Source organism: Pholis gunnellus (genome assembly GCF_910591455.1).
Source record: "Pholis gunnellus genome assembly, chromosome: 13".
NCBI lineage: Eukaryota > Metazoa > Chordata > Actinopteri > Perciformes > Pholidae > Pholis > Pholis gunnellus.
Genome location: NC_136540.1, coordinates 7,894,764 through 7,920,819, shown reverse-complemented (window position 1 = coordinate 7,920,819; position 26,056 = coordinate 7,894,764). Strand labels below are relative to the sequence as shown.

The 26,056-nt window shown below is 43.4% G+C and overlaps 2 protein-coding genes across 2 annotated transcripts; one reads left to right on the top strand and one right to left on the bottom strand.

Moving 5' to 3' along the window:
- Nucleotides 1-2,145: 2,145 nt before the first annotated feature.
- taok1b (TAO kinase 1b) lies at nucleotides 2,146-23,313 on the top strand. Its single transcript, XM_079172079.1, has 21 exons — nucleotides 2,146-2,265; nucleotides 8,921-9,181; nucleotides 9,752-9,823; nucleotides 11,600-11,701; nucleotides 11,818-11,863; nucleotides 12,025-12,121; nucleotides 12,232-12,345; nucleotides 12,856-12,947; nucleotides 13,434-13,527; nucleotides 13,622-13,703; nucleotides 14,488-14,655; nucleotides 14,901-15,107; nucleotides 15,755-15,889; nucleotides 16,180-16,416; nucleotides 16,530-16,658; nucleotides 17,330-17,413; nucleotides 17,536-17,655; nucleotides 17,763-18,002; nucleotides 18,116-18,328; nucleotides 18,929-19,111; nucleotides 19,196-23,313. The coding sequence occupies exons 2-21, from the start codon at nucleotides 9,050-9,052 to the stop codon at nucleotides 19,715-19,717; spliced, it is 3,069 nt and encodes a 1,022-aa protein (XP_079028205.1). The 5' UTR covers nucleotides 2,146-2,265; nucleotides 8,921-9,049; the 3' UTR covers nucleotides 19,718-23,313.
- A 507-nt stretch (nucleotides 23,314-23,820) lies between these two features.
- LOC306704724 (protein ABHD15) lies at nucleotides 23,821-25,796 on the bottom strand (the record flags this gene model as incomplete). Its single annotated transcript, XM_079171220.1, has 3 exons — nucleotides 23,821-24,562; nucleotides 24,662-24,891; nucleotides 25,047-25,796. The coding sequence occupies 3 exons, from the start codon at nucleotides 25,794-25,796 to the stop codon at nucleotides 23,821-23,823; spliced, it is 1,722 nt and encodes a 573-aa protein (XP_079027346.1).
- Between the last annotated feature and the right edge of the window lie 260 nt (nucleotides 25,797-26,056).

The following is a 26,056-nucleotide window of genomic DNA, read 5'->3' as shown; positions in this document are numbered from 1 at the left end:
CTTCCCAAAACCTTGACATGTATGCCCTCATGTGGTAGTAGAAGAAGGTGACACAGGCGGGAGTGATGGAACCAAAGAGCCAGCATTGAGTTTTGGGTATAGTACTTCAAAACAGGGAATATCTTGATAAACTGATAAAATAGACAAACATGAGAGATGTATAGGTTAAGGACGTCTTTGGGGGAAAAAAGTTTAATGACTGTAACTATTTTCCAGACATGCCTCAAAATAATTAACTGCTCTGGTTCAGTCCTGATATATATTCTAAGGCTGATAAATGGTCAAATATACATAAAACTCCCCATGATTTAACTCACTCTTCTATAACAAGCAGTTACTTGTGAACGTGCATCTTCAGAGAGCATATGTGAAAGAGATGCTTCTTCAGCATGTCACATCTGTAAACAAGCAGAATATGTTCAGTTCTAGTTTGAATAAAACATCTATACTCTGGGATTAATGCACATGTATGTGTGTGTATATCAGGGACAGGACGTTCTGCAGCCTGTCCATCCATATCTTTTGCTTCAGTGTACTTCTGTGCCTGGATACAGACCACACAGACAGGACCCGATTCACATCATCATGACAACAGGGCTACCAAGCAACCAATCAATGCCCTCTGAGCCCCACGCTGTAAGCTGATTGGTTCTTCAGCCTGCAGCCTGTTGTGGAATGCCCATCTTTAACCTCTTTGCTGCCATGCACACTTCATATATCCTATATTTCCTGCATGCAGATTGCAGTTACTCGTGTAATCCTTTGAGATGTGGTGTCACGTCTATGGTGACATGAGAGGTTGTTTTTCATGCTAGAACTGGAACAGCTTAGTTAAATGTATTTCTGTGTATATATAGAATAAACAAAGGCTTCAGCTACACACGTGTTTGCCTCCCTGATGTAATCATAACATGATGTAAAACTCAAAGTACCTGAAATGGAAACATATGTACCACACCAATGGATTTATGTCATTTGCCAAACTGTTGGAGACTGGGGTATTGAGCCCCCTTAAATTATGTATGGCATCCACTTAACTCTTGAATCATACTTCATATTATATAACCATGTAATAGCTACTAAGTCATATCCCGCCAGGTCATGGACTATAAAGTACTGTACACACCACATGATTTCATAGGATTCAGAGAGTGCAAGCTGACAGGTCCATCAGAGGATATAATAGTATTGGAATTAAATGTCAGTACAAAGTTAGACTGTATTGTTTTGACCACACTATTACTGATACTAGAAGAAATTATGGTGTTCTGATGCAAACCCCAATCTTCACATCACACTAGGGTCAAGGACTGATGAACTGCACAATGTTGTCCCTGGACAATCAGTCCTGACATCTGTCATTGTTCCAAATAGTTTTTAACATTAGTTAAACGAGAGGCTATTTATAGTAGACACCAGATTAGGACAGAAACCGTTAATCAGGTTAGGAGCTCAGTGACTGAAAGTGCATAAAGCCAAACACACAGAGAGTGAGAGAGTGAGAGAGTGAGAGAGATAATGTGCAATACTTTGTTATCCCCTGCTATAAAATGCATGTTGTGTTGACATTGTGTGTATGTCTCTCTCCATTCAGACCACAAACCTATGCATGCATTTGCTGGATGGCACAGCAGTACCAAACAGTGGGATTAGGGAGGGGGCCACACTTTCCCTGCAGGATACAGCGAGACAGCATCAACAAGACCCCAGACCTGTCACACGTGTACAGTCAAAGCTGACTGTACCGCTACGACTTTAGGCTTTTCCTATTCATTAGCTCGTTGATTCCTTGACGATGGAATGGAGGTGATTCTCATCGCCGCCATTTTTAGAGGAACTGCCTATTGAAGTGAGAAACTTTGCTAGCTACTGCCTAACGTTAGCAGCTAGCTGGTTGCCCGCTAGCTTGCCTGTCGTTGTGACAGTTAACGCTTGACAGTCGTCACTAGCCAGAGCAGCTTGCTTCACGTTGATGCAATTATTCCTGCGGCCGACCAGTATTTTTGACAAAGATAACGGTTATTGCTCAAATGAACAATTTAAGCTAACGCTAGACTTGAAGTCAGCGTGGCCGTCTTTATTGGGTAGGGCACAACTGTGTGGTTAGATGAGCGAATTAGCATTGCTAATTTAGCTTGCGATTTCACACTTTGATTTCTGTGGACTGCATCGCCTCGTCTGTGATTTATCGCCGCTGCCACATCCTCTGTTCAGGGGGACTGGACTCATCAGCCGTCTCAACCTATGTGGATTCATTTTAACCAGGTGAGTCGGTTGCTAACTTTAGCTTTCTGCTAACGATGGGTTCAACAACACGCTGCGGTGGATTTAAACATAGGTTAGCGAGAGCTAGCCAGCTAACTAGATTGGTAGCTACTCGACAGCTAACAGCTAACCAAAAGTTGCTGTCACAACTTGTATTGGTCTGTCGCATCGACACACTAGTATTCAGTGATCCATTGTTAGCATACGGGTGTTTGTTTTGAATGCCAGGATAACACATCAGCAACATATATCATTGTGCGATGAGCAAGGCAAGCGAGCTAACGCTACACTGTGAGTGGTGTATTGTAAATAGTAACGGTAATGATTGCTCTGCCTAAGAAGCGTCAGCTAGCTACGTTAGCTTGCTAATCCGCTTTATGCAACTATCGTTGCAAGCAGTGCCACTCCCTCATGTTTGTTTTTGTCCACTGTTGCTGCACGTTAAGTGAAACTCTGCTGTTGGATGTGTCTGTTTCTGAAGTTTGATTGTTCATCATTGATTCACAATCTGTTCGTATAGCTATAGCTGTGTGACGGTAGGTGACATTGGTCAGGACTCTTTCTGTGTCTGTCGCGCGTACATGTCCTGACATTGTGATTACAAGCATCGTTAGCCTGACAAGTCATTGTGATTATCAGTGTGTCAGCGACACGGAGAGCATCTATCTGCAGCTGATGGCTGTTGTTGTGCACCGACGTGAGTCGCATTCCTCAGTTTTCTGTGTTGATATTGCGTAACACTGGCTATTACTCTGCGAGCTAACGTTACCCTTCTGCTTAACTTATGCACGACACAGTGGATCAGCACAACACAACGACTTAACATACCTCCTTTTAATGTGCTTTCAAGTGCGTGTTTGAACCACAGGTTTACCGTTCACCCAACGTTAACCAAGACACTTTGCCATTTGTGGGAGTGATCTGTCAACTTGTGATGCCCACGATTTGATGGCTGATACACCCAAACTCCTACACATGCTTTATGTTGTTTGTGACATATATATACTGCTGTTTTATTGTTCAATAAGCACTGCAGTATTAGCAGCCCACCTATCTTTGTTGGTGTCGATGAACAGACTGTCCACGTTATTAATGCAGCCTCTGACTTGTACTCTCACTCTGCTATCACAGTTTTCGGCTAGGCTGCCTGTCCCTGTCTTCCTATGTTCTCTGCAACCTGTGCGGTTCTGTACACGTTTCAATTGGTCACGTACACCTCTGCACGCTTGTCTAAACAACAGTGCATTTTCAGGCTGGAACAGTTCCCCGTCTTTACTTTCAAGGACTTGCTGGTGGCTGATGATGATGATGATGAGAGGTACGCAGCTGTTACCTCGGTGCACGAGAAGCCGATGCAAAGTTGTGTATTCTTGTGTGTCAGTGTTATATCAGGGGGTGCTGAATATGGGCACACTGCATAATGGATTTAAGTGTCTCCCAGGAAAAATGGATTAGACACCGGCGCAAAGCCTGCCCTGCTCGCTAAAGTCTAGATCCAAGTCAGTGACAGTCAGCCACTGCAGAACAAGTGCTGTTTCCACAATATGAATCACTGCAGTACTGCCACCATAACTTTATTTTTTAGTCATTTGGAATATGTTACGCATAGTATGGACCTTATTTAGCGTACTGATTGTAAGACTATGTGCTTTTATTGTATTTCATCTTTTTCTTAACCTGGCAAAACTAATTGCTAATCAAATGACAGTCTGTCCTTAGGTCTTTGCTGTGTGACATTCTTCAGTAACATGGCAATTAAAGAACGAGTGAGATAATAAAGTTACGGTCCTCTTCCTTAAAGGAGTTCGTAAGCACCAGCTCAAGGTCTTTGATTGAGGCCGGCTGCTGAACAGTTGGATACCAATCACGCATTTGATGAGTCAGACTGAGAGAAAGAAGACACGTGAGGAGGGATTACGCAAACGACACAAAATATCCACCATAATGAGGGTCTGCATGATTTTCTGAAACTACAGTGCACATTAAAGGTGCTACATTTTACATTCAGAGCATTAATATGGAAACTTTTTGCCATGTAAAGATGTAGTGAAGCAATAACTCTGTGTATTTTTATCCGGGCTGGCGGCACGTGCAGATTGTCCTCTTTTTTTTTTTTTTTTACCCAAGTGTTGTTAAGAAGAAACGTGGTATGCTATTGATGTTTGGGACATGTGTCCCACACAGGAAGAGTGTAAATGGAGCTCAGTGAGTGAAATGGGATGGGTCAAATCCTCTTAGTGTTTGGTCACTCCTTTCCTCCCCTCTGTCGCCATCATCTTTATAGTACCACAAATGGGGATGTGTTGTTGTTGTTGACGTCGGTTAGCTAGAGAGCTTTCACTTCCTCCACTCAGTGAAAGCCACACTCTGTGATCAGGGTGGGGAACAGGAGCATGGTCACCCCACCCTCCATCATAAGAGATATAAATGTAGTGTGTCATGTAAAGCAGTTTTAAGAACAGCGCACATGTAGGTCATGAAGTTAACATTGTCCCTAAATGAACAGCTGTGGTGTTGCAGTGCTGTTTGTAATGGTTGTCTTTAAAGCAGAGATCCATCAAACCTGTCTTTTCTCCCTTGATATGTAATTTAATGCCTTAACTCAACATGTTTTATTATTAAAAAACATTTTAATGATATTGTTAATACAATGTTGCATTGTTACAGTTTTACAACAAGAGACAAGAAGTATTTCATGTGGACCAGTTACATCTGGATGATACAAGATCGTTTAATAAGCTGTATCCGCTCTCTGCATTCCTACTTTTGAATTATTTAGCAATTTAGCATCTTGCTGAGAGACTTTTTTGAAAATGTGTATGACAGAATATATGTAGCATTTGCTGAGAGGCTCCACAGTGTAAATGCCCTGCACACCCACACAGGTGATATCAGTTATTCTGGTTGACGGGATCTTCTTCTCAGGTCGACATTAAAGGTTGAAGCTTTGCTGAGATCAACTCCACGTACCTTTTTTTGTTTTTAAAGAATCATTACGGGAACACGTTGTCCCGCCTCAGCAGGTGCAGCAAAACAAGAGTTAGGGAGACGTCAATCAAGTACAGTATGCACAGAGGCGGCGTAATCAGCCCAAATAAATAAAACTAAAAACTATAATTGTAGTAAATTAAAATAAGAACCAGGACAAAGAAAACCAGTGTTACATTTGAGTCTCCTTACTGAGTGTTAAATGGTTTTATGTAGTTGTAATGGATTTTAATGAGCGAAAACATACAGGAACTGGGATGGATCATTTGTATTACTCTTGTGTATATCTCTCCTATCTATATTTTGTTCTCTGCGTTTTAATAAATCAGCAGCACGGTTGCTGCTCTGTAGCTGGCCCTGTGCAGCTAAGAGAATTCCACTATGGGGATCAATAGAGTATTTGATTATTTATCATCCCTCTCCATTTCTTTCTCTCTCTCTCTTCCTGTCTGTGACATGCCTTGCTACTCAGCTCGGTGTATTGGCTGCCTCTTCATTAGGCTCCTTGGTGATTTTACAGTGCAGAGGAAATCAATTCACATAATACACCGAGAGAGAATCCATTTTCTCGAGCAGTAAAGCAAAACAACTCTCGGTGCATTTCTTGAACACACTGTTCTTTGTGATAATGTGTGCTTGCGCACGCACGGATTGCAGTCCAGTCCATCACTTCCAGATTCAGTCTCATGACTTAGTGCTGTGTGTGTGTGTGTGTGTGTGTGTGAGTGATACCTGATTGTATCTCTCTGTACACACAGTCCAACTTAGCCAAAGTCAAGTCTTGTCTAGTTAAATTATTATTTAAGTAAAACAGTGAAGCACTGGTAACAATCCTCTTCCCCATGCCTAATAAAGTGGCCAGGAAGTGTATATACTGTATATTATAATGTATTTTCTTTTACTTTACAATATTATCTTACTATTACCAGCCAATAAAACCATCAACATTTTTTTTGTTTTTAACAACTCAACCCTTTCTGTTCTATCATCAAGAAAAACTGTGAGTTAGTCAGTATTAGGAGTACAGCAGTGATCTTTCCCTGCCAACTCTACTTCTTAGCCTTTTTGCCTTTCACACAAAAATGACCAACGTCTCTCTGACAAGTTAATATATTATATGTCAAATTCTCTAGAATGTGTACTGTTTATCTTAATCGCTTAAATCCTGAATGTCATTTAAAAATATTGTTATAATTCTTCTCTCTCGGGAAAGTCAAGCAAGCCAGCCCTCCTTGCTTCTCCTTTTGACTTTCTACACATCTGGCATATTCATTCACAGTGCTCAATTAAGACCCGCTTGAAGATGAGTCATTTTCCACCATTCAGTCAGATTGGATGCCGTATCTATGAAGGCAGTGCTTATCACCAAATGCACAGCTGCAGTCATCTGCCCTGCTACCGGAAAGCAAATGTAAAGTTCAAACTTTGATTTCTTTTTTCAACCTTTTTTTTTTTTTTTTTATAAAGTCAAAGTTCGGCGTTGTTGGTCCACATTTAGCAGCCAAACAATATACATTACAATGCTTATCTCATAACACTGCAAGCATTGTGACAGAATGAGACAAAATAAATGTTCAATGCCAAAAGACAGGATTTCTGCTCGTGTTACTGAAGTTTGCTCCCAGCAGCAGTTTTCTAGCTTCTCTCCACTAAGATATGTGTTGTCCTTGAGGACTGTGTATGTGTGTATGTGTGTGTGTGTTGGTATACCAGTTTCCCCTCTTGTGTTTTTTGTTTTTTCTCTCTCAGTCAGCTGGATAGCTTTTTTAGCAGGATGAACCTTGTGACATCAGCCAGCAGTGTGGTTTTGGTACAGCAGGCTCCCAGGCTGTACTGATAACTATAGCAGACCCAAAGATAAACCGAAGGAAGCAACTACTTTTCCCACTGGTTGTTTTTGTAATGATATCCGTGTGGTGTTTAGGTGTGGAGGGGGGGGGGGGGGGGGGTTGCTTCCAATTTCTGACCGGCTGAAGACGAGACACAGAGGTGAGGTTGTAAAAGATGGAGTAGTTCTTTCAGGCTGTGTGTTGGTGGTTATCTTTTGATAGGAAAAGTACAAAGGAGACGAGAGGAGAGTGCTTGTGTGTTCCCTACATACACGTCAGGCATGTTTAACATCAAGCCATAACGTCTCATAGGAAACTTTGCGCTCGATGTGTCTCTGCTCAAAATGTAAACGTGTCTCAGATAACTCGGGGTGATGTGGGTCTGTTCAATGAATGTCGGTAAATGTAGATGTTAGACACATACAGTAAAAGCTACAACGTCTGCACGATTTCAGTACTTATTGTAACTTAATAAAGCCGATGGGACCCAACAAGTCCAACCAAAACATTTTAAACAAGCAGCACATGTACATCAGAGCAGCGTCACTTATACAACACGGTATATAGAGCGTTGACATGCTAATTTTGATTGAACCTAATATAACCTCCATTTGTATAACTCTGTTTTTAGTGTTTGTACAGTTTATTCCAAGGAAATAGCTTTAGTAGTTTGCAGTGTAAGGTTCGGTACACAATATGCATACACTTGCATGTACGCACATACACAACAATGATACTCCTACATGCATGTTACTAGACTTAACTAGAGCAAAACATCTCCTACTCTTTAGAGTACACGGTAACTCTAATTGATCATCCGATGCAGCTCTAGACCTCATTACTGTCGGCCCCCTCGTGGCAGTGGACATGAAATCGACCCGTGAGCTGGGATATTTGCATTGCCCAGTCATTCCAGTAGCTTACATATCTGCGATAATTGCCGAAGCAACCTGAACCGATGCACTTGCGATGACTCTGCAATTAGTGGATTATATTAGGGTCAGCACTTGAAGGTGCGACTGTGACCTTTTCTGAAGAAACTTTATATCGCTCTCTTCAGGCAGTGGGATGTTGAATGCCACCCTGTTACATTTTATTATTGCTATGTTCCCAAAATATACCCTTTTCAAACGCAAATACTGCTTTAAGGGAAACTGGGGACATTATGTAGCCAAATTCATTTTTTTAATGTTTGTATGTAGACAAATTGTGTGCACGAACATGAAATCACTGAAGTAAAAAAAAATGTCAGGCTGGCACCGGTCCACCCAATGGAGGAGTTGTTCTGGAGGCCTGCAGCCTCGCTCTCCATTCCTGCAACGCCTTTTTCAGACTTATGTGTCGCAGCATTTTTCTTTTGCTTCATTTTGTAGCATGTCTTTTGTTGTGTGTTGTGGTTGGAATGGATGAAAATAATTTTTTTTTGGTCTATAAAATGGTGAAGAATGTAGATCAGTGTTTCCCAAAGCCCGAGACGATGTCTTCAAATGACTTGTTTGGTCCACAACTCAAACATATATTAAGTTTACAGTCGTAGAGGAGCGAAGAAACCAGAAAGTATTCAGATTTAAGAAGCTGGAGTCAGAGAACTTCAAAGCGATGAATCAATGATCTAAATAGATGGTGATTAAATCAAGCGTTGATCAAATGTGACTTTGGGTCAAGATTTGGTTTTGTGTTACAAGTTTAAAGTTGTGCTGAGGTTTCCTCCTTTCAAAGTATGGCCTTCGACTTTTCATCAACTGAGCAAACGGACTCTTCTTCATGCTGTGTTTTATCCTGTCCTTGCTTAACAGCTCTTGCTCTCTGCTTCCCCTCGCCCCTTTTTGTCCATGCAGGTGCCCATGTGCTGGTTCCTTCGGCCCGTCAACTACTGCAGATGAATCTTCAGCTGCTTTGGCGTAGCTCAGCAGCCAGATAGTCCCCATCCCCTTCTGCGTGGGTGATAAGGGACTACATTAACCAGGATGCCCTCCACTGTAAGGGCGGGGAGCCTGAAGGATCCGGACGTGGCCGAGCTTTTCTTCAAAGACGACCCAGAGAAGCTTTTCTCTGACCTCCGGGAGATTGGCCATGGCAGCTTTGGAGCCGTCTACTTTGTACGGCAAACTTCATCTTGACTGATTGTAATCAGGGTCATGATCCGTTGAATACAAGAGATGTTTATTCTGTAAAGACAGATTCTACACAGTCCCATGGTGGAGTTGAAGTGATCAATTGTGTGATCCAAATGTCTCTTTATATTTCATTAGCCGCCGTATTCCTTTCTGTGAATGATACAGTAACTCAAGGCTACTTGACTTTCCAATTACAGATAGCAACGGAGCCAAGTATCGCTTATATTTCCTTTAGGTACATCAGTGGGCTTACAATGTGCCAGAGTTTGTCTCAAAAGTCTTCAAAGTGTAGCTAATTCATTAAAGAACAGAAAACAATTTAAATATAGTATTTTTTTGCCAATGCAGATTAAATGTAATCGCACCAAGGTACAGCGGAGTAAAGTGACTCAAACTAACTTTTCTGATCTGACTCTTGCTCTTGAGCGCTGCACACAGTGTGGTTAAAAAAGTACAAGAGGTCTTGAAAAACGACATCCTTAAAGAGAGAATGAGATGTAGTGTATGTTGTGTTTGAAATGTGTACTGACAATTTACTTTTTGTCTCCCAAGGCACGGGATATACGCACAAATGAGGTGGTGGCAATTAAGAAGATGTCCTACAATGGCAAACAGTCTATTGAGGTGAGACAAAATGTGTTTTATATATATAATGTATGTATGTTTGTGTATATATCTCTCCACACATTACAGAAAGTATCAAACTTTTGAATTATTTACCATTAACTCTTTATTCTAAACTTACACCTCACATAAATATACCTACTCTTTGTTATACTCGCCGCAACTTCCGTTCTTTCTATTGACCAGAGAAGCCTGATTGTATAGAAGTCTACGGGAAAATTGCCCAACTTCTCTCTTGATTTGTTACCGAAGTAAACATGGTAAACATGAGTTTATGGTCTCCAATGCTAGTTTCAAGACTTCTTCAAAACAGCATGCTGTTGATTTAGTAAATTGTAGTCCTATTTAGAGTAAAATAGACCATAAAGCTGGTTATGCTTCAGGGCTTAGCTACCTTGTGATTAACAGGTCGCTACTATGGCGTTGTCCGGTCTGGGAGTTGTCTGTGTTTTTGTCTTACACCCTCTTTAACCCTTTAACAGTGTATTTTCATAAAAGTTAACTATAACATTTTTATATTCAGCATATTAACATATTCAGCGTTCGACTGTATCTAGCTCCACCCTCTCGTGTCCCTTCTGGTTGCAATAAGCCAAGATGGTGACGGCCAAAATGCAGATTTCGAGGTTTCAGAACGGCAGTCCACAAACCAATGGTTGACATCCCGGTGACCACGTCTACTTTTTAAATACCGTCTATGGTTATACCTTCTGTGCCACGTTCTGACAGTACAGGATCTTGATATACAGTACGTATATCTTTTACTAATGTTTGCAATCAGATATGAAATGGTATACAAATTTCATATTACCATTATTGTGACCAAAAATGATCTGCATTATTGTGTTTTTAACAGTACTGATACACAGTTATTATTATTATTATTATTATTATTATTATTATTATTATTATTATTATTATTTTGTATTATCATTCTCTCACTGATACATATGCACACAGTCTATCTTCTGTGTTGCAATTGAGTAATTGCAACGAGCCCAACAATAAACATAAATACAGAGAAGTCTAGAGCAAGAGTCAACCCTCGTTTCTGAACGGCTGGTCCACCTTAAAGATCAGTCCACCTTCAGGTTAAGTTGTTGCTAACTTCAGGGCTAACCTTCACTTTAATCCTTTAATCAGCAGATAGCAAGCAAGACACGGGAACGTCGCTTGGGTCTTGAGGAGTTGTGACATTCACACACCGAACAAATAGCTTAAACTGTGCACGCACTGCAATATTCACAGCTATAACGTGACCGTTAACTTCATAAGCACCATGTCTGTCTGTCTCTCTCTCTCTCGCTCACATTATGCACACAACCTACGCACAAGTTATTCCTTAGAGAATATCGCTTCTTGTATAATACATTTTAGTTTAAAAACGCCTTACAAATACATTATAAAACCCTTGTGGTAATCAAACGGTAATACTAACCGTCGGGAATTATGCAATGGTTTATCATGAAGCCGGCGACCGTTACATCCCTGTTTGAAACAAATTGTGACTGCTAATGTCTTCAATGAACGTCCACGTCAAATAGCCAAAGGTCACCCTTGTGCGCTCACTTTCAGCGTTGTCGTCCCACAAACAGTTCACACCGCTCATGATTTCAGATTAGCTATAATCAGATTACACATAATCTGTGAAGAGAACCACGATACTCCTATTTGACACACACACACACACACACACACATGCAGTCACCTCTAGTGCATAAAGCCAAGCGATGCATGGCGTGTTTTATGTTTTACGACCCTTCTCTCCCCCAACAGAAATGGCAGGACATTATAAAAGAGGTGAAGTTTCTGCAGAGGATCCGGCACCCCAACAGTATAGAATACAAAGGTTGTTACCTCCGTGAGCACACAGCATGGGTAAGTCAACGGCTAACAACAGTCGGTAACAACTGCAAGATTATCTCATTCTGCAATGTTGAAGGGCCTTCATGTGTCCATACATAGCTATTCACGAATCTATCGCTTGTTTCTAGCTGGTGATGGAGTACTGTCTCGGCTCAGCCTCAGATCTGCTAGAAGGTGAGCAGGTGTTGCATGTTGTTGTTCAAACAGATTTGACCCTTCCACAAGAGGTGAAATGTAGGACCGACTGTGTGAGCCCGCAGGAAAAGAAGCACGGACATTGTTGTGTCTTCATCAGCTGCTTTTGATTCCTGCTCAAACTGTTCTTCCTCCTTCAGTTCATAAAAAACCGTTACAAGAAGTAGAGATTGCTGCCATTACACATGGTGCTCTGCAGGGGCTGGCCTACCTTCATTCCCACAATATGATCCACAGGTGAATGCTTTTTTACGTGACCTATATTCTTTAAGAAACCTGTGAACACTACATCCCCCCCCCATGTATCCCCCTGCTTTGACACATCTTATTGTTTTTCTCTCTCTCAGGGATGTGAAGGCCGGTAACATTCTGCTGACTGAGCCCGGGCTGGTCAAACTGGCAGACTTTGGCTCCGCTTCCATTGCCTCACCTGCCAACTCCTTTGTGGGAACGCCATATTGGTAAATGTAAACCGAAAGAATTCAAAGTATATCATGGTAAATGTTGACGGTCTACTGCAAGAAGCATGGACTCATGAAAGTGGATTCGACTGTAAAGAGTATTTGCTTATATTTGCATATCCACGCACGAGTTAAAAGCGGCCTGCTGATGTATCCCAATGCTCTGCTGCTGTGACTGTTGTATGCTCTGGACTGAGACATAATTTTCAGGATTATGAACTCTATTCTCAGAAAATTGTGCTTTTTGTTTGTTACTTATGCTTCTGAGAAAGTGCTTAGATGACTCATGAAAAACACCATTATTTAATTCCAAACAATGAAGTGACATCGCCTTTTAGTTTGCAGATTAATATAATTATAAATAAAACACATTTAAAGACGTGAGCGCGACTGTGTATCCATTAAAGTCTTCTCGCTCTCTTTTTTTTAAATGGACTGTTAACCTACTTTTTTTTTTTTGTCCTTTTCTATTCCTCACATGCACCGATCTTTCTCCTCTGCTACATCCAGGATGGCCCCAGAGGTGATTCTAGCTATGGACGAGGGCCAGTATGATGGGAAGGTGGATATCTGGTCCTTAGGGATCACCTGTATAGAATTAGGTAGGTTGACAGCATGTGTGTATTTTATCTTTTAAAATGGAAAGTGTAAAGTTAATGCAAAGTATACTTGAATTTGTCTGTGAGACAAATGTGACCAAATCATGACTTGCTATCTGTTCTAAACGCATGATTTGCTGTTGATTAACAGGTCTTTGAGTGCAAGAACTAACGCCAGTCACTACATTGTCTATTGTTTATTATCTCCGCAATTGAGAAAGGCAAAACATTTTTTTCTTCTGAAACTTTAATAATTACATTTATTTAGTATCGCCCCCAAAATCATGAATCACAAATTTGCCTCAGAGGGCTTTACAATCTGTACACATACGACATCCTTTGTCCCAGGAAAAAAAAGGAGGGATCCCTCTCCCAGGATGGACAGAAGTGCAATAGATGTCATGTGTACAGAATGCTTGCATATCTGGAAAAAATCTGTGATTTCATAAGAAGGAACACACACACACTGACTTGTCATTTCTGTTCCAGCGGAGAGGAAGCCTCCCCTGTTTAACATGAATGCAATGAGTGCCTTATACCACATAGCGCAGAATGAGAGCCCCACACTGCAGGCCAGTGAATGGTGAGATGCCACGCCGCACCACAAGCATGCTTAACTTTTGTTAAAGGCTGTCGGTATCGGTGTCTTACCCTACAGCGTGTCATCTTTGTTACAGGACGGATTACTTTAGAAACTTTATCGATTCTTGCCTTCAGAAAATCCCCCAGGACAGACCACACTCTGACGACATGCTGGGGGTGAGTGCGCGCACATACTGTACACACTGCAACGCATAAACGGAGAGCGGGGTCGGTGTGTTAAGATGGGAGATTGACAAAGCCCTCTGGCGATGAATCTGCCTCTGATGTTTGTGCTCTGTTCTCTCCCCCATAAGCTTCTATTTTGATTCACTAATCCTCTACTTCCAGTTTCACACACACACACACACACAACCAGAACTTGCATAGACACACACAGAGCTTGGTTTTGTGGAAAGAACAGAGATGTAATTACTGTAGAGATGCGACTTCTGCATCCACTGTTAAGTAACTGAGCAGCTGTCACTAATGGACTCACTCTTACTAATGGAAGTTGTCCTTAGGGTACGAAAGCACTGCACACTGTGTCTTTCTTCTTTAAATGTCAACTTCCCAAACAATACTTGTTCTTAAACTGAACACTCTTTAAATGCTTCTAAATGTGATTTACTTCAGTTGGACTTCTGGCCCAACTTAACCTCCTAGTGCTGGAGAATCTTAAAACGAAGTTATTGAATTTAAATATATTTTTGTCAATTTTGACAATCGGCCGTCATCTGCATGATCCGCCATACTGCACAGTTTGCGTTGATCATAGAGCCTGACAAATGTTGGCAGTGTTAAACAAACGGCAAAAAAAAACAAGTTTACATGTTGATCTCCTCATAAGCTCTCGGTCACTCCAGTAGTTTTAGTTTTGAGAACAATATTCTTCCTCCTCCTCCTCCTCGTCGACTCTTGTTTTCATGATGCTCTGTCTCTTCCCTGTCACCCTCCTCTCCAGCATGCGTTTCTGCAGCGTGAGCGTCCCGACTCCGTGCTGATGGATCTTATTCAGAGGACCAAGGATGCCGTGCGAGAGCTGGACAACCTGCAGTACCGCAAGATGAAGAAGATCCTCCTTCAGGAGGCCCACAACGGACCCACAGCAGAAGCTGCTGATGGAGACGAGGTGTGTGGATGCTTGTTTGGTAACATCAATTTGTTTTTGTTTTGTTTTTTTAGCTCAGAAATACATTTGCCACTTTCAAGGCATTTTACCATGTTGAGAAAATAACCAAGCATGCATTGGTTTGTATGCATGTCTGTCCGTGTCTCTTGGACTTTCTTGCGTTCTCTCTCTCTCGCTCTCTCCCTCCCTCTCTCTCTCTCTCTCCCTTGCTGTCTCTCTTTGTGCTCTTTACTCTCGGTCTCCAGGAGCTGGAGCCAGGCGGCGGTCGGACGGGAACGGTGAACAGTGTCGGCAGTAATCAGTCCATTCCCAGCATGTCCATCAGTGCCAGCTCCCAAAGCAGCTCTGTAAACAGCCTGAACGAAGCGGCCCAGGACAGCCACAGCGAGCTGGACCTGATGGAGGGAGACCACACAGTCATGTCCAACAGCTCCGTCATACACCTCAAACCGGTGGGTAAAGTCACGCGGACACACACCTCTTTAGAGAAAGTATATCGGTTTATATTCATGATTTATTAAAGGGGCACTCCACCGATTTTTACACATGAAGATGAGTTCGTAAAAATGTCTGCGGCTCTAGTGGGAGCTTCGTGTACGGCATCAGTTTACTACAGAAACCCTGTATTGCAAATTGGGGATGTCAAGTTAAAAGGACATATAAACGTCTAATGAAAGATTTTATTTAGTTACACTACAGGAATAAAGGATCCAGTGTTTTGAGCTGAGTCTGACCCATACGCCGGACTAAAAGTCAGGATGTCTCAGGCTCTGCTGCGTCGGTTTTGACCGTCCTTCTTTTAATCTGTCTCTTGCAAACACCCAAGATATGACCAGAAACATGTTGATGGATTAGAAGGTTGAGTTAAAAAAACAAACACACAACGATGTTTTGGCAGGATTGTGTTTTCACGTTAGTGAGAAGTTTTCTCACAGCAGTCTGAGACACCGATTCGGAGTAACACCGAGCACTTAACTGCTGTAATATTAGTTTTTTTCTGTTTCTCTTCTGTCTCAATCTCTTTCTTGCCTTATCCAAGTTTAATCTGTGAAATACAGTAACTAAATAATTTGTTATTTCTGCTGCCTTATGTCTCCAGGATGAAGAGGAAAGTCTCTCTGGGGAGCCGGCAGCCAGCAGTGAACCCTCTGAGCCCCAGCCAACACCAGCTCCGGCCCCGAGGAAGCACTACCGCAACAGAGAGCACTTTGCCACCATACGCACAGCGTCACTCGTGAGAACACACTTGCTTACTCCTCCATGCATCTCACTTACTATTTGCATTTATTAGTGGCTGTATAACAGAAATGGCCAGATATTTAATGCGTTATGTTGGACAAAAAGGTCAGAAATAATTAGAAATGTTCTATATTTAACAAACTCTTTCAGCATTGCAGTTATACCTACACACTTGAGTAGGATGTCTTCATCCCCATGTCATATTTTTTATATTTTATAACCCTTTTCAAATAATCTGAACCCAAAGAGACTGCGCTGATTCTTACCTGCGTCCGCATCCTGCAGGTGACCCGTGAGATGCAGGAACACGAGCAGGACTCGGAGCTGCGGGAGCAGATGTCCGGGTACAAACGCATGAGGCGGCAACATCAGAAGCACTTGATGGGCCTGGAGAACAAGCTGAAAGGGGAGATGGATGAGCACAGGCTGAGGCTGGACAAAGAGCTCGAGAGTCAGAGGAACAACTTCACCCAGGAGATGGAGAAGCTGCTTAAAAAACACCAGGCGGCCCTGGACAAAGACGTAAGTGGACAAAGGAAAAATACTGTGATATTCAACTATTAATGTTTTCAAAGCACGTCCTTACAACTGAAGCTTTTTTTTTGTCTCCGACTCAATATTGGTGTTTGGTTTAGCTGAAGACTTTTGCCAACGATGAGAAGAAGTTCCAGCAGCACATCCAGGTGCAGCAGAAGAAGGAGCTCAGCAGCTTCTTGGAATCACAGAAGCGGGAGTATAAACTACGCAAGGAGCAGCTCAAAGAGGTAACACACTTGAACCGCACACATCTCCACCACATGATTAATACATGGCGACCACTACTATTTACCCAAATCAGCTAAACATAAATAATTAAGTATATACTTGGACTTCTTTTAGGTGTGTGGTCGAGGTCAACACCTGGAACCAGCTCTGCTCTATGTATACGCGTATTCCTAAATAATATTTCTTTTGTTTTAGTGCTATGTTTTTGGTTTAGATAGTTTATTTCTATACTCTTGTGAAGAGTTTGCTGAGCCCAACTGACAATATGTTCGGGCTACTGGTTATTTTTTGATATTTTTTCTTTTGGTATACAATATATATACAAAATTGCAAAATTACCCATCACACATCCTTAAAGCCCAGGGTCATGTCTTCAGACGTTTTGTTATGTTTGACAATCAGTCCAAAACCCCAAAATATATTCAGTTCATTATCACAAAAGACAAACATTTGCAGCAGATCCTCACAGCCGAGTGGCTTATTTACCGATATACTCTTTTTGCATTTTTGTTTGAAAAAAGGATTTAAACAATTAATTCATTACAAATTAGTCGCTGATTCCTTTTCTGCTGGTTGAGTAATACATTAATGGACTAATAGTATCAATATCTGTAATATCTATCAATGCCCTGACATACTGAAAGAAAACAAAATAACACCTGTGTGGCAGGAACTGAACGAGAACCAGTCCACTCCCAAGAAGGAGAAGCAGGAGTGGCTGTCCAAACAGAAAGAGAACATCCAGCACTTCCAGGTCAGGAACTCTCAAACAGTACACTTGACAAGCCCAAGACCAAAGGCTGAATTTTACACAGGCCTGGCAGTGAAGTCACACCGTCTGTAGAATCTGTGACATTACCAAAACTTGATTCCCAGGCGGAGGAGGAGGCCAACCTGCTGAGGAGACAGAGGCAGTACCTGGAGCTAGAGTGTCGACGGTTCAAACGCAGGATCCTCATCGCCCGACACAACGTGGAGCAGGATCTGGCCAGAGAGGTACTTAGTCACACAGAGAGAACCAGCCACCACCACCCACTCTACTGTTTTTCATTGATTTTACTTATTTGATTGCTGTCAACCAGCATTTTCTCCTCTTGTTTTAGGAGCTCAACAAACGGCAGACGCAGAAGGACCTCGAGCACGCCATGCTGCTCAGACATCACGAGTCGATGCAGGAGCTGGAGTTCAGGCACCTGGGGACGATCCAGAGGGCGCGGGCAGAGTTGATTCGGACCCAGCACCAGACCGAGCTCACCAACCAGCTGGAATACAATAAGAGGAGGGAGAGGGAGCTGAGGCGCAAGCATGTCATGGAGGTCCGGCAGCAGCCCAAGAGCCTCAAGGTACGTGTTTTTGAACACGGACCCCTCTACACACTCTCACTGATACAACACGTGCAGGGGTCAAGCTCCCTTACTCAACATTTTAAATGTTTCCTTTTTTTATTTTTATTTAGTCTAAGGAGCTTCAGATTAAGAAGCAGTTCCAGGACACTTGTAAAACCCAGACCAGGCAGTACAAGGCCCTCAGAAACCATCTGCTGGAGACAACGCCCAAGTCTGAACACAAGGCCGTGCTCAAGAGGCTGAAGGAGGAGCAGACCAGGAAGCTGGCCATCCTGGCCGAGCAGTACGACCACTCCATCAACGAAATGCTCTCTACGCAGGCTGTGAGTACCTGGAAGAGAAGGCCTTAAGAGTTTAGGAAACTAAAATGCAAAAAATGTTTCTACATTTCGTCACGGTCGTTTAAACTCACTGTTGATTCGGGTTGGTCATAGTTTTTAAATTGTCAGTACCAGTGCCAATACAAGAGAGATACCAAAGCATACATTGTCAATACCTCACATTAAGGGACTTGAAATTGTTTTTCTACACGACCATTTTACATTCTAAAGGTAAACTTTTCAAATGCATCAATGTTTAGTTTAGTCACAAAGCAGTTGTACAAGACCATGATAAAATACTCGAATTAGGAAATATCTAATTTAAGAACATGGAAACAAGACTTAAATGAACAGTGGGTAACATTTAGGAGGATAAATTGGCAAAAATTGAATATAATATGTATAACTATGATTTATTGATTACTATGACTTTTTGATGAGTGTATAATGACTGAAACTAAGAATCGTTATGTTTTATTTAGCTTTATATCTTTAGGATATAAAATATACTGCTGGTCACTGACATTGAGCCAAAAACAATGGTGCTTATAAAGAAATATCTGTATCGTCCCGTCTTTATGTCTTTCTCTTACTTGCCCTCAGCTGCGGTTAGACGAGGCTCAAGAGGGCGACTGTCAGGTCCTGAGGATGCAGCTGCTGCAGGAGCTGGAGCTGCTCAACGCGTACCAGAGCAAGATCAAGATGCAGACTGACGCTCAGCACGACAAGGAGCGCAGGGAGCTGGAGATGAGGGTCTCTCTGCGGCGGGCACTGCTGGAGCAGAAAGTAAGAAATGGCAAATGGCAGACTTTGCTTCGTCACTTGGCATGTATTTCTAACTAATTTAGTTCACTGTGTTTATCTCCGCAGATTGAAGAGGAAATGCTTGCGCTGCAGAACGAGCGCCTGGAGCGAATCCGCTCCCTGCTGGAGCGCCAGGCCCGAGAGATCGAGGCTTTTGACTCGGAGTCCATGCGGCTGGGCTTCAGCAACATGGTGCTCAGTAACGTGGCTCCTGATTCCCAGGGAGGCTGGGGGGGAGGAGGTGGAGGTGGCCAGGGGGCTCAGGGTGGAGGCCACTGGCCCGGTGGAGGTGGTGGAGGAGGAGGAGGAGGCGGCGGAGGCGGCCACCAAAGTCATCACCACCAGGGGGGCACCAGCTCACAACAGCCCTGGGGTCACCCCATGCTGGCTGGGGGCCCGCCACCTTGGAGCCTCCACCACCCCGGAGGAGGGAATCAGAGGGGGAGCGCGGGAGGCGCAGGAGGGGTGAGGAACAGCCCACAGGCTATGAGGAGGACGTCATCAGGGGGGAGAAATGAACAGGGCATGAGCAGGAGCGCCAGCATCACCTCTCAGATCTCCAACGGATCCCATCTGTCGTACACCTAGAACACACACACACACACACACACACACACACACACACACACACACACACACACACACACACACACACACACACAAGCAACACGATAATTGTCTTAAAGTCGAATCCTTGTGCACCGAGGTGACACTACGCAGACGCACACTATGCATGCACCACACATGCACCACACATGCACCACACATGCACCACACATGCTTTACATACACTTATGTCCCACAGTGCGTCTGACACATACTGCACAGTACTGAGACTGGGTTTACGGCAGCCCAGTTGCTCTCCCATCACCACTGCTCTCTTAAATCAGTGTACTGATAGCGGTAGTCTGTGGAAACCCAAAAGTCTAGAGACTAATCCAAGATGGCTGAGGGCCATATACCGTATGCCACAGTGCAATAGTGTCATTTTTACTGTATCTTACAGTGCTATTTTATGCGTTTTGCCATGTTCGTCTCTGTTGTCATAGACCCAAAGTAGTATATTCATATTATCTACCACGGAGTTTGTTTTGCAGTACGCTGTTTTATATATATGTGAGGTAAACCTGAGGCTTTCAGATGTGCATCATGGGAAATGTTGCATTCAGTTATGCAATTTTTAGAATCACATAAAAAAAAAAAATGTGATCCCTCAAATATCTCGCAGCTTGAGATTGAAGCACAGACATCTTACCGTTTAGAACGTTTATTGAGATTATTGTTTACGTGCAGTGACAGAGGAGTGAGAAGGCAGGAGGTGATGTAGGCGTCTGATTTCAGATGGAAGAACAGAACGTTTCGGAACACGTTGGAAAGGTCTAGAAGCATAGAGAAATGACGAGTGTAAGTACAAGTGGGTATCTCTGACTTCAAAGAAGTAGCACAGGAACAGCTAAAAGTATGCAATCTTAGTTAGTTAGGGCTGCAAAGATGCCAAAGGTTAAGGTGCAGAGTCAGCGTTGTCCTTATAATTATCCATGCCAACATAACTGTTGTGTATTTCATGAGATTGTGCCAGAGATGTAATTGGAAGTTCAGGTAATACTATGCGGAACAAGTTAGACGCATGCGTTGCTGGATTGGAGGCGAGGAGGGAGTCCGTTCTCGTGCGTACTCGGCCTCGTTGGCTCGGCTCTTGGGTTTCCACAGACCTCCGCCCACTCTTTGCTCATGCCCGCCCAGTGAACGGCCCGTCTGAGGGATACCGTGGCCTTACCAGTCCAAAGCCCTCATGACAGGGATGGGGTTTTCAGCAGCACCTAACCTCTACTTGAGTAGAGACTAGTGTTCACCTCTCACTCGTTTGCAGCAGTTTTCCGGTCTAATCTGGCGCCGCGTTGGTCGGTGAAAGCGACGCCTGTTGGTCTATACCTCAAGAAACACTCAAGCAGAGCTTCACCACAGGGTGTCGTGACTTGACTAATAACTGGCACTCTGGCACAGGCTTTCATGCACACGAAATGATTGGTCGATCAGATTTACACACATACATATAATAGTTATTGATTGCTATTCCCCAGTCAAACAGTATGTCCCTTTGCACACTTAGCTGATGAATGCATGTACAGGAGAAACATTTGTGAAAATGGGATTGGGACATAAGTGTTTGAAAAAATAAAGAATGCACTTAGCAGTTGTTAGCTGAGTTGGCTGTTAATGAGCAACACAGCAGCATTTCTGTCGGGGCAACAATGTCCATTTCATTTGCCTAGAAATGTGTGTTTTTAATTACTAAAGTAATAGTTTTAAGGGGGCTAGAGTTGCACTGAATGAACAGGGAGCGTGAAGGAGGAGCGTCACTGGTCCTCTGCTGGTTGGTGACTGCTGAATGTTGGGTTGATGGGCGGTGATGCTGGGATCTCCGCTGCCATGCGCCTGGAACCCTCTCTGGTCTGACATCCCGCTCTGTCTCACCCCCGCTGACCCCCGAAGTCGTGTTCTGACCGATGACCTCCCTGATTCCCTCCACGTTTGTTTCCTCCCCTCCTGAGCCTGATGTTGTCCTCACCCCTCCCTGATCTATCTGGGAAGAGCTCTTTAAGTGAAAGAAAAGAAGAAGAACAAATAAATATGTGTTATTATATAAATCTATTAAAAAGAGGATTATAGAGATAACGGTGGAAGTCTTAATTGTGAAATGCAGAGATTATGCATCCTATGAATTTCAGAGGTGGAATGTACAGTAAACCTGTTAATATTGTATATTTTGAATTTGAAAATATGGAAATATCTAATTGACAAATCAAAGACAAATGAAGTAGTTGTGATGCTGACACAGTGATGTGGTTTTGGACCAGCGGTATTCAAATAAACATTTGATTAACAGCCGCTGGGTTTTCACGGTCTTACTTGCAGCTGCAAGTTCTGAAACTTCTTACAGATATTCTGTTGTGAATGATAACAACACAACTCTAGGTCGGACTGCCTTGAGTATAAGGGTAACTTTTTGTTTAATGCCGAATTAGGATGATTTTGCCCCCTTGTTAGGTGTAGCCTTTGCCTTAGCGATGGTTATATTTAATAAAAAGTATGATACCCAATATAGAAGACTCGATCTATTTAGGTTTTACACGGTTTAGGCTCTGACCGAAAGTCAAGGTTATACCGTAGAACAATAAATGTCTTTAAAGATCTATTAAAATTTGGAAAACAATATTTTGCTGCATAAACAATGTTTCGTGCACTCCACAACAGAAATTCTTGCACAAGACGGTGAAAATATATCTGTTGTTTTGATATCTATAAGGGTGTTGTGGGGTCCACGGATATCATTTGGACTTAATTTATGAAACATGTGATCCTCCTCTGTTGTGGTTATACACAAAGCATTTTCACACTACACTGAAGTATCTGCCTTTTTTTTTTTTTTTTTTTTTATATCTTACCACCCTGCGCTCAGTTTGTCTGGGCTCAGTTCCAAAAACTGAAAAGAAAAACCCAGAATGTGGTGGTCCCATATTTCTCTTCAGCCAGTATGCCATTATTTCCAACATCTTTTATCAAACCTTTTTTCCAGTTCTGCCGTGTTTTATTTGGTTTTATGCCAGAAAGGGTCCATTTTTTTATTTTTTCCAGATGATGTCTGCAGAGGGCCAAACGAGTGGCGGGTTTTTACACCCTCTCTGGTGTTTACTAGAACTCCCAGGGGTTTTGCGAGGTGGTCGGGGGCAGAGTCTAGTTTTAGACCTTGGTCACTCTGAACTGGATCAGTTGCACTGCTTGCACAAGTGATTGACCAGATTAAAGAGTCTACTGTGATCCCCCTCACTGTTGCTGAGGGATGGCTGCCATTGGTTGAAAGTAGGCGGGAGGCAGGGTTACGTCTCTGTACAGTCTGTTTATCAGTATTCCCTTTATTGCTCCTGTCATTTGGTGGATCTTGCTGTTTTATCTCCGTAGTCCAGAGACCTGTATTAAACTGTATTAAATTGTATAGATTGTGCAAAAAGCTGAATGTCGCATAGCAGAAGAGAAAAGCTATTCCTTACAGATGACAGTGATTTAAAATGTATAAAAGAAATCGAGAAACAATGTTTAGGGGATAAATGTAATATTTTGTTTGTAATTACTATTTTTTGTTGGAAGAGGGCTACTGGATAAAGAATGAGCTGTAATAAAGTAATTTTAATATTTCTTTGTCCCTCTGTGTGTTTGTGTGTGAGGAGCATGACGGCTGAAAAACAACAAACTGACTTAATAACTTTAATATTTTAATTGTTTTATACTGTCATGAATGCCTGAGTTATTTGTGATTGATACAGTGCTACTCTCGACATGTATTGGACATGAACTGCTTGCTTAATTTGCTTCATTGCCTGAAAACCTTTCTTTAGTAAGTAACATTTCTGGATTCATCTTTTTTTATTTTCAAAGAAGAGTTGGAATTTCAAACGAGTGAAGTTCTGACACCATGTTTTCTTTTTTGCTTGGTTTACCAAAAGTCATGTCTCCTCTTGGATCAATTTTACAGATTGTACGAAGCAGTCCATTATCCTTATTTTGCTGATTTTTTCCCCCAGTTGTTTGTAGGAGTACTTTCATCCTCTTTAAACTCCAGCTGTGGATACCTTCCAAATATTGTCCAATTCTTTTTTTTAATGCAGAGCTCATCTCTCACCATCTCTACCTCCTCAGCGTGTGTAGGACCTCTTCCAGGTGAAGTTCTCTTCCTCTGCATCTACACTGCTCTCTTCAGGTGTCTCCAGTCTTTGTTTCCTGATCATGTTGGCTCGCCTCCTACGAGGGGGAGCCACGTCGCTGGTCCTTCTCCTCGGCCCAGCCTGACTATATTCTCCTCGCGGACCATCCGAGCTCACCCCATCCCTCTCCTCCCTTTTCAGGAAATCAGCCACCACTCTGAAGTACTCCAAAACTGCAATATGACTCCAGTTACCTTTCTCCTCCACCTCATTCCCATCCCTCCCTCCCCCCGGCTCTTCTCTGCCCTCCAGAGTGAACCCACAGTGCCCTCCTCTGTCTGTCAGCACCAGAAGGAAATAAGGATTGCTCAGGAAAAGGGGGAGGGGCAAGGTGGAGGCAGGCGGGAGGAGAGGATCGTCCCGGCTGCGGATACATAGCACAGGGACCGCCACCTCATCTGCATCCCTCAGGGGTTCGTTCCTCTCCCAGTAGTTGTCCCAGTCCTTGGCTGGGTAAGCCCTCTCTCCGAGTGCCCAGGCCACTGTGGGCGCCGGGCCCTGTGAGGAATGAGATCCAGTGCTCAGTCGAGACTTTCGAGAGCTTATTGGAGGGCTCGGGGCCCTCTGCTGAAGCTGGGCCGGAGAGCAGGACAGAGTTTCCTCCAAGTCTCTGAGGGAGGAGCAGCTGAGGGCCCGGTCCACATCCAGGACTCCTCTGAAGGAGCTTGCGTATCTTATGACGGCGACATGTCAAGAAAAAAAGTTTTAATAATCCTGCCCGATATACCATTCATGTTATACTGTTAATACATTTTGCTTTAATTTCTCTCACCTACTGAGCTGCAGTTTCCGGTGAAACAACACCCCCCAGCGATAAATTGAAGGCATGGCTGTTTCGAACCACAGTTGGCCCTGGAGGACAGGTGAGATGGCTGCAGCCGCCGTCAGGTATGAACTTGATCCACATTCCCCCAAGTAGGAAAGAAGAATCCCCGAGCCTGAACCCTCGCTCACTGCAACCATTACAGAGGACGGGTGGCGGTTGTGGACATAAGCCACTGCCTGAAAGTAGAAGACATCAAAGTTCTCGTCATTGTCAGCTAAAATAAACCATTAAAATATTGGGCATTTTGCAAAATAAATGACCAAAAAGTTTACAATGGTTTAATAAAATCTCAATCTAAAAAGAAGAGTGTACACTTGGCATCTTTCTATACCTGCTCAAGATCAGCTGGGTCTCCAAACTCAGTCAGCCGAGCTGTGGTCAGCGGGCATCCCGCTGTGCCTCGAGCGTGAACTACTACCACATAAAAACCCAGACGCATGGCCTGATGGCACAGCAATTTTAGATGGGGGGTCATCCCTCCCCAGGACTCAGGTATGAGGAGGAGGACAGGAGGCGTCGCCGTGAAGCAGCCTAGCGACTTTCCCCCTGACTGATGCTCCTTCCTGCCCTCCCACCGCCTCCTCCCGACCACCTCATCCAGTCTTGTTCCCACCGCCCAGTCCAGAGCCACAATACCCCCGTCTCTCAGGAACAGATTGTCTCTAGTGAACTGTAATGTGTGGCCCTGTTGTCCACATAGCAGGCTGGAAAGAGTCTGGAGGTGGGGGTCACCCTTGGGCCAGGAGGCCAGCCTCGGCCTGGCCAGAGAGCCACAGTGGTGGAGCAGATATTTGGCCAGCGCAGTGGGTTTGCAGATGAGCCTGTGACCATCTGTGGCCTGACCTGACCCAGACAAAATATCTTCCCCTGGTGATTTGGGCTCCGTGGTCCATGCTCTTATATTCCTGTCTAGCGGCAGCTCCAAGATCGCGCAAATAATGACCCAGAGTCTCCAGCTTGCGGCCCTGACAGCCAGCCTCGTCCAACCACGTATCCTGGGCCTGCGCAGAGCCAGATACAGCAGCAGAAGTAGCAGCGATGGACACAACCAGAGCAAATAATCCCATACAAATGATGCCATTGGTAAACAGAGAGGAGATTGTAGAAATCCAATGTTTTTCTCTGGGAAAGGTTGCTGTGATTTCCTCAGCGACGTCTGACCCCCATATTTGACAAACTCCTGCCTTGTTGCATCACGTACCAGAGTGAAATCGTTGCCTCTCAAGTGGACTGACGTTCTGGATTGTCGTCTTCTTTCTCCAGTTTGTTAAGAGGAGTAAAGGGAAGTCTTCAACGATTGGCAAACAAAGAAACAATAAGAACTGGAGAAAAGAGTGGGTC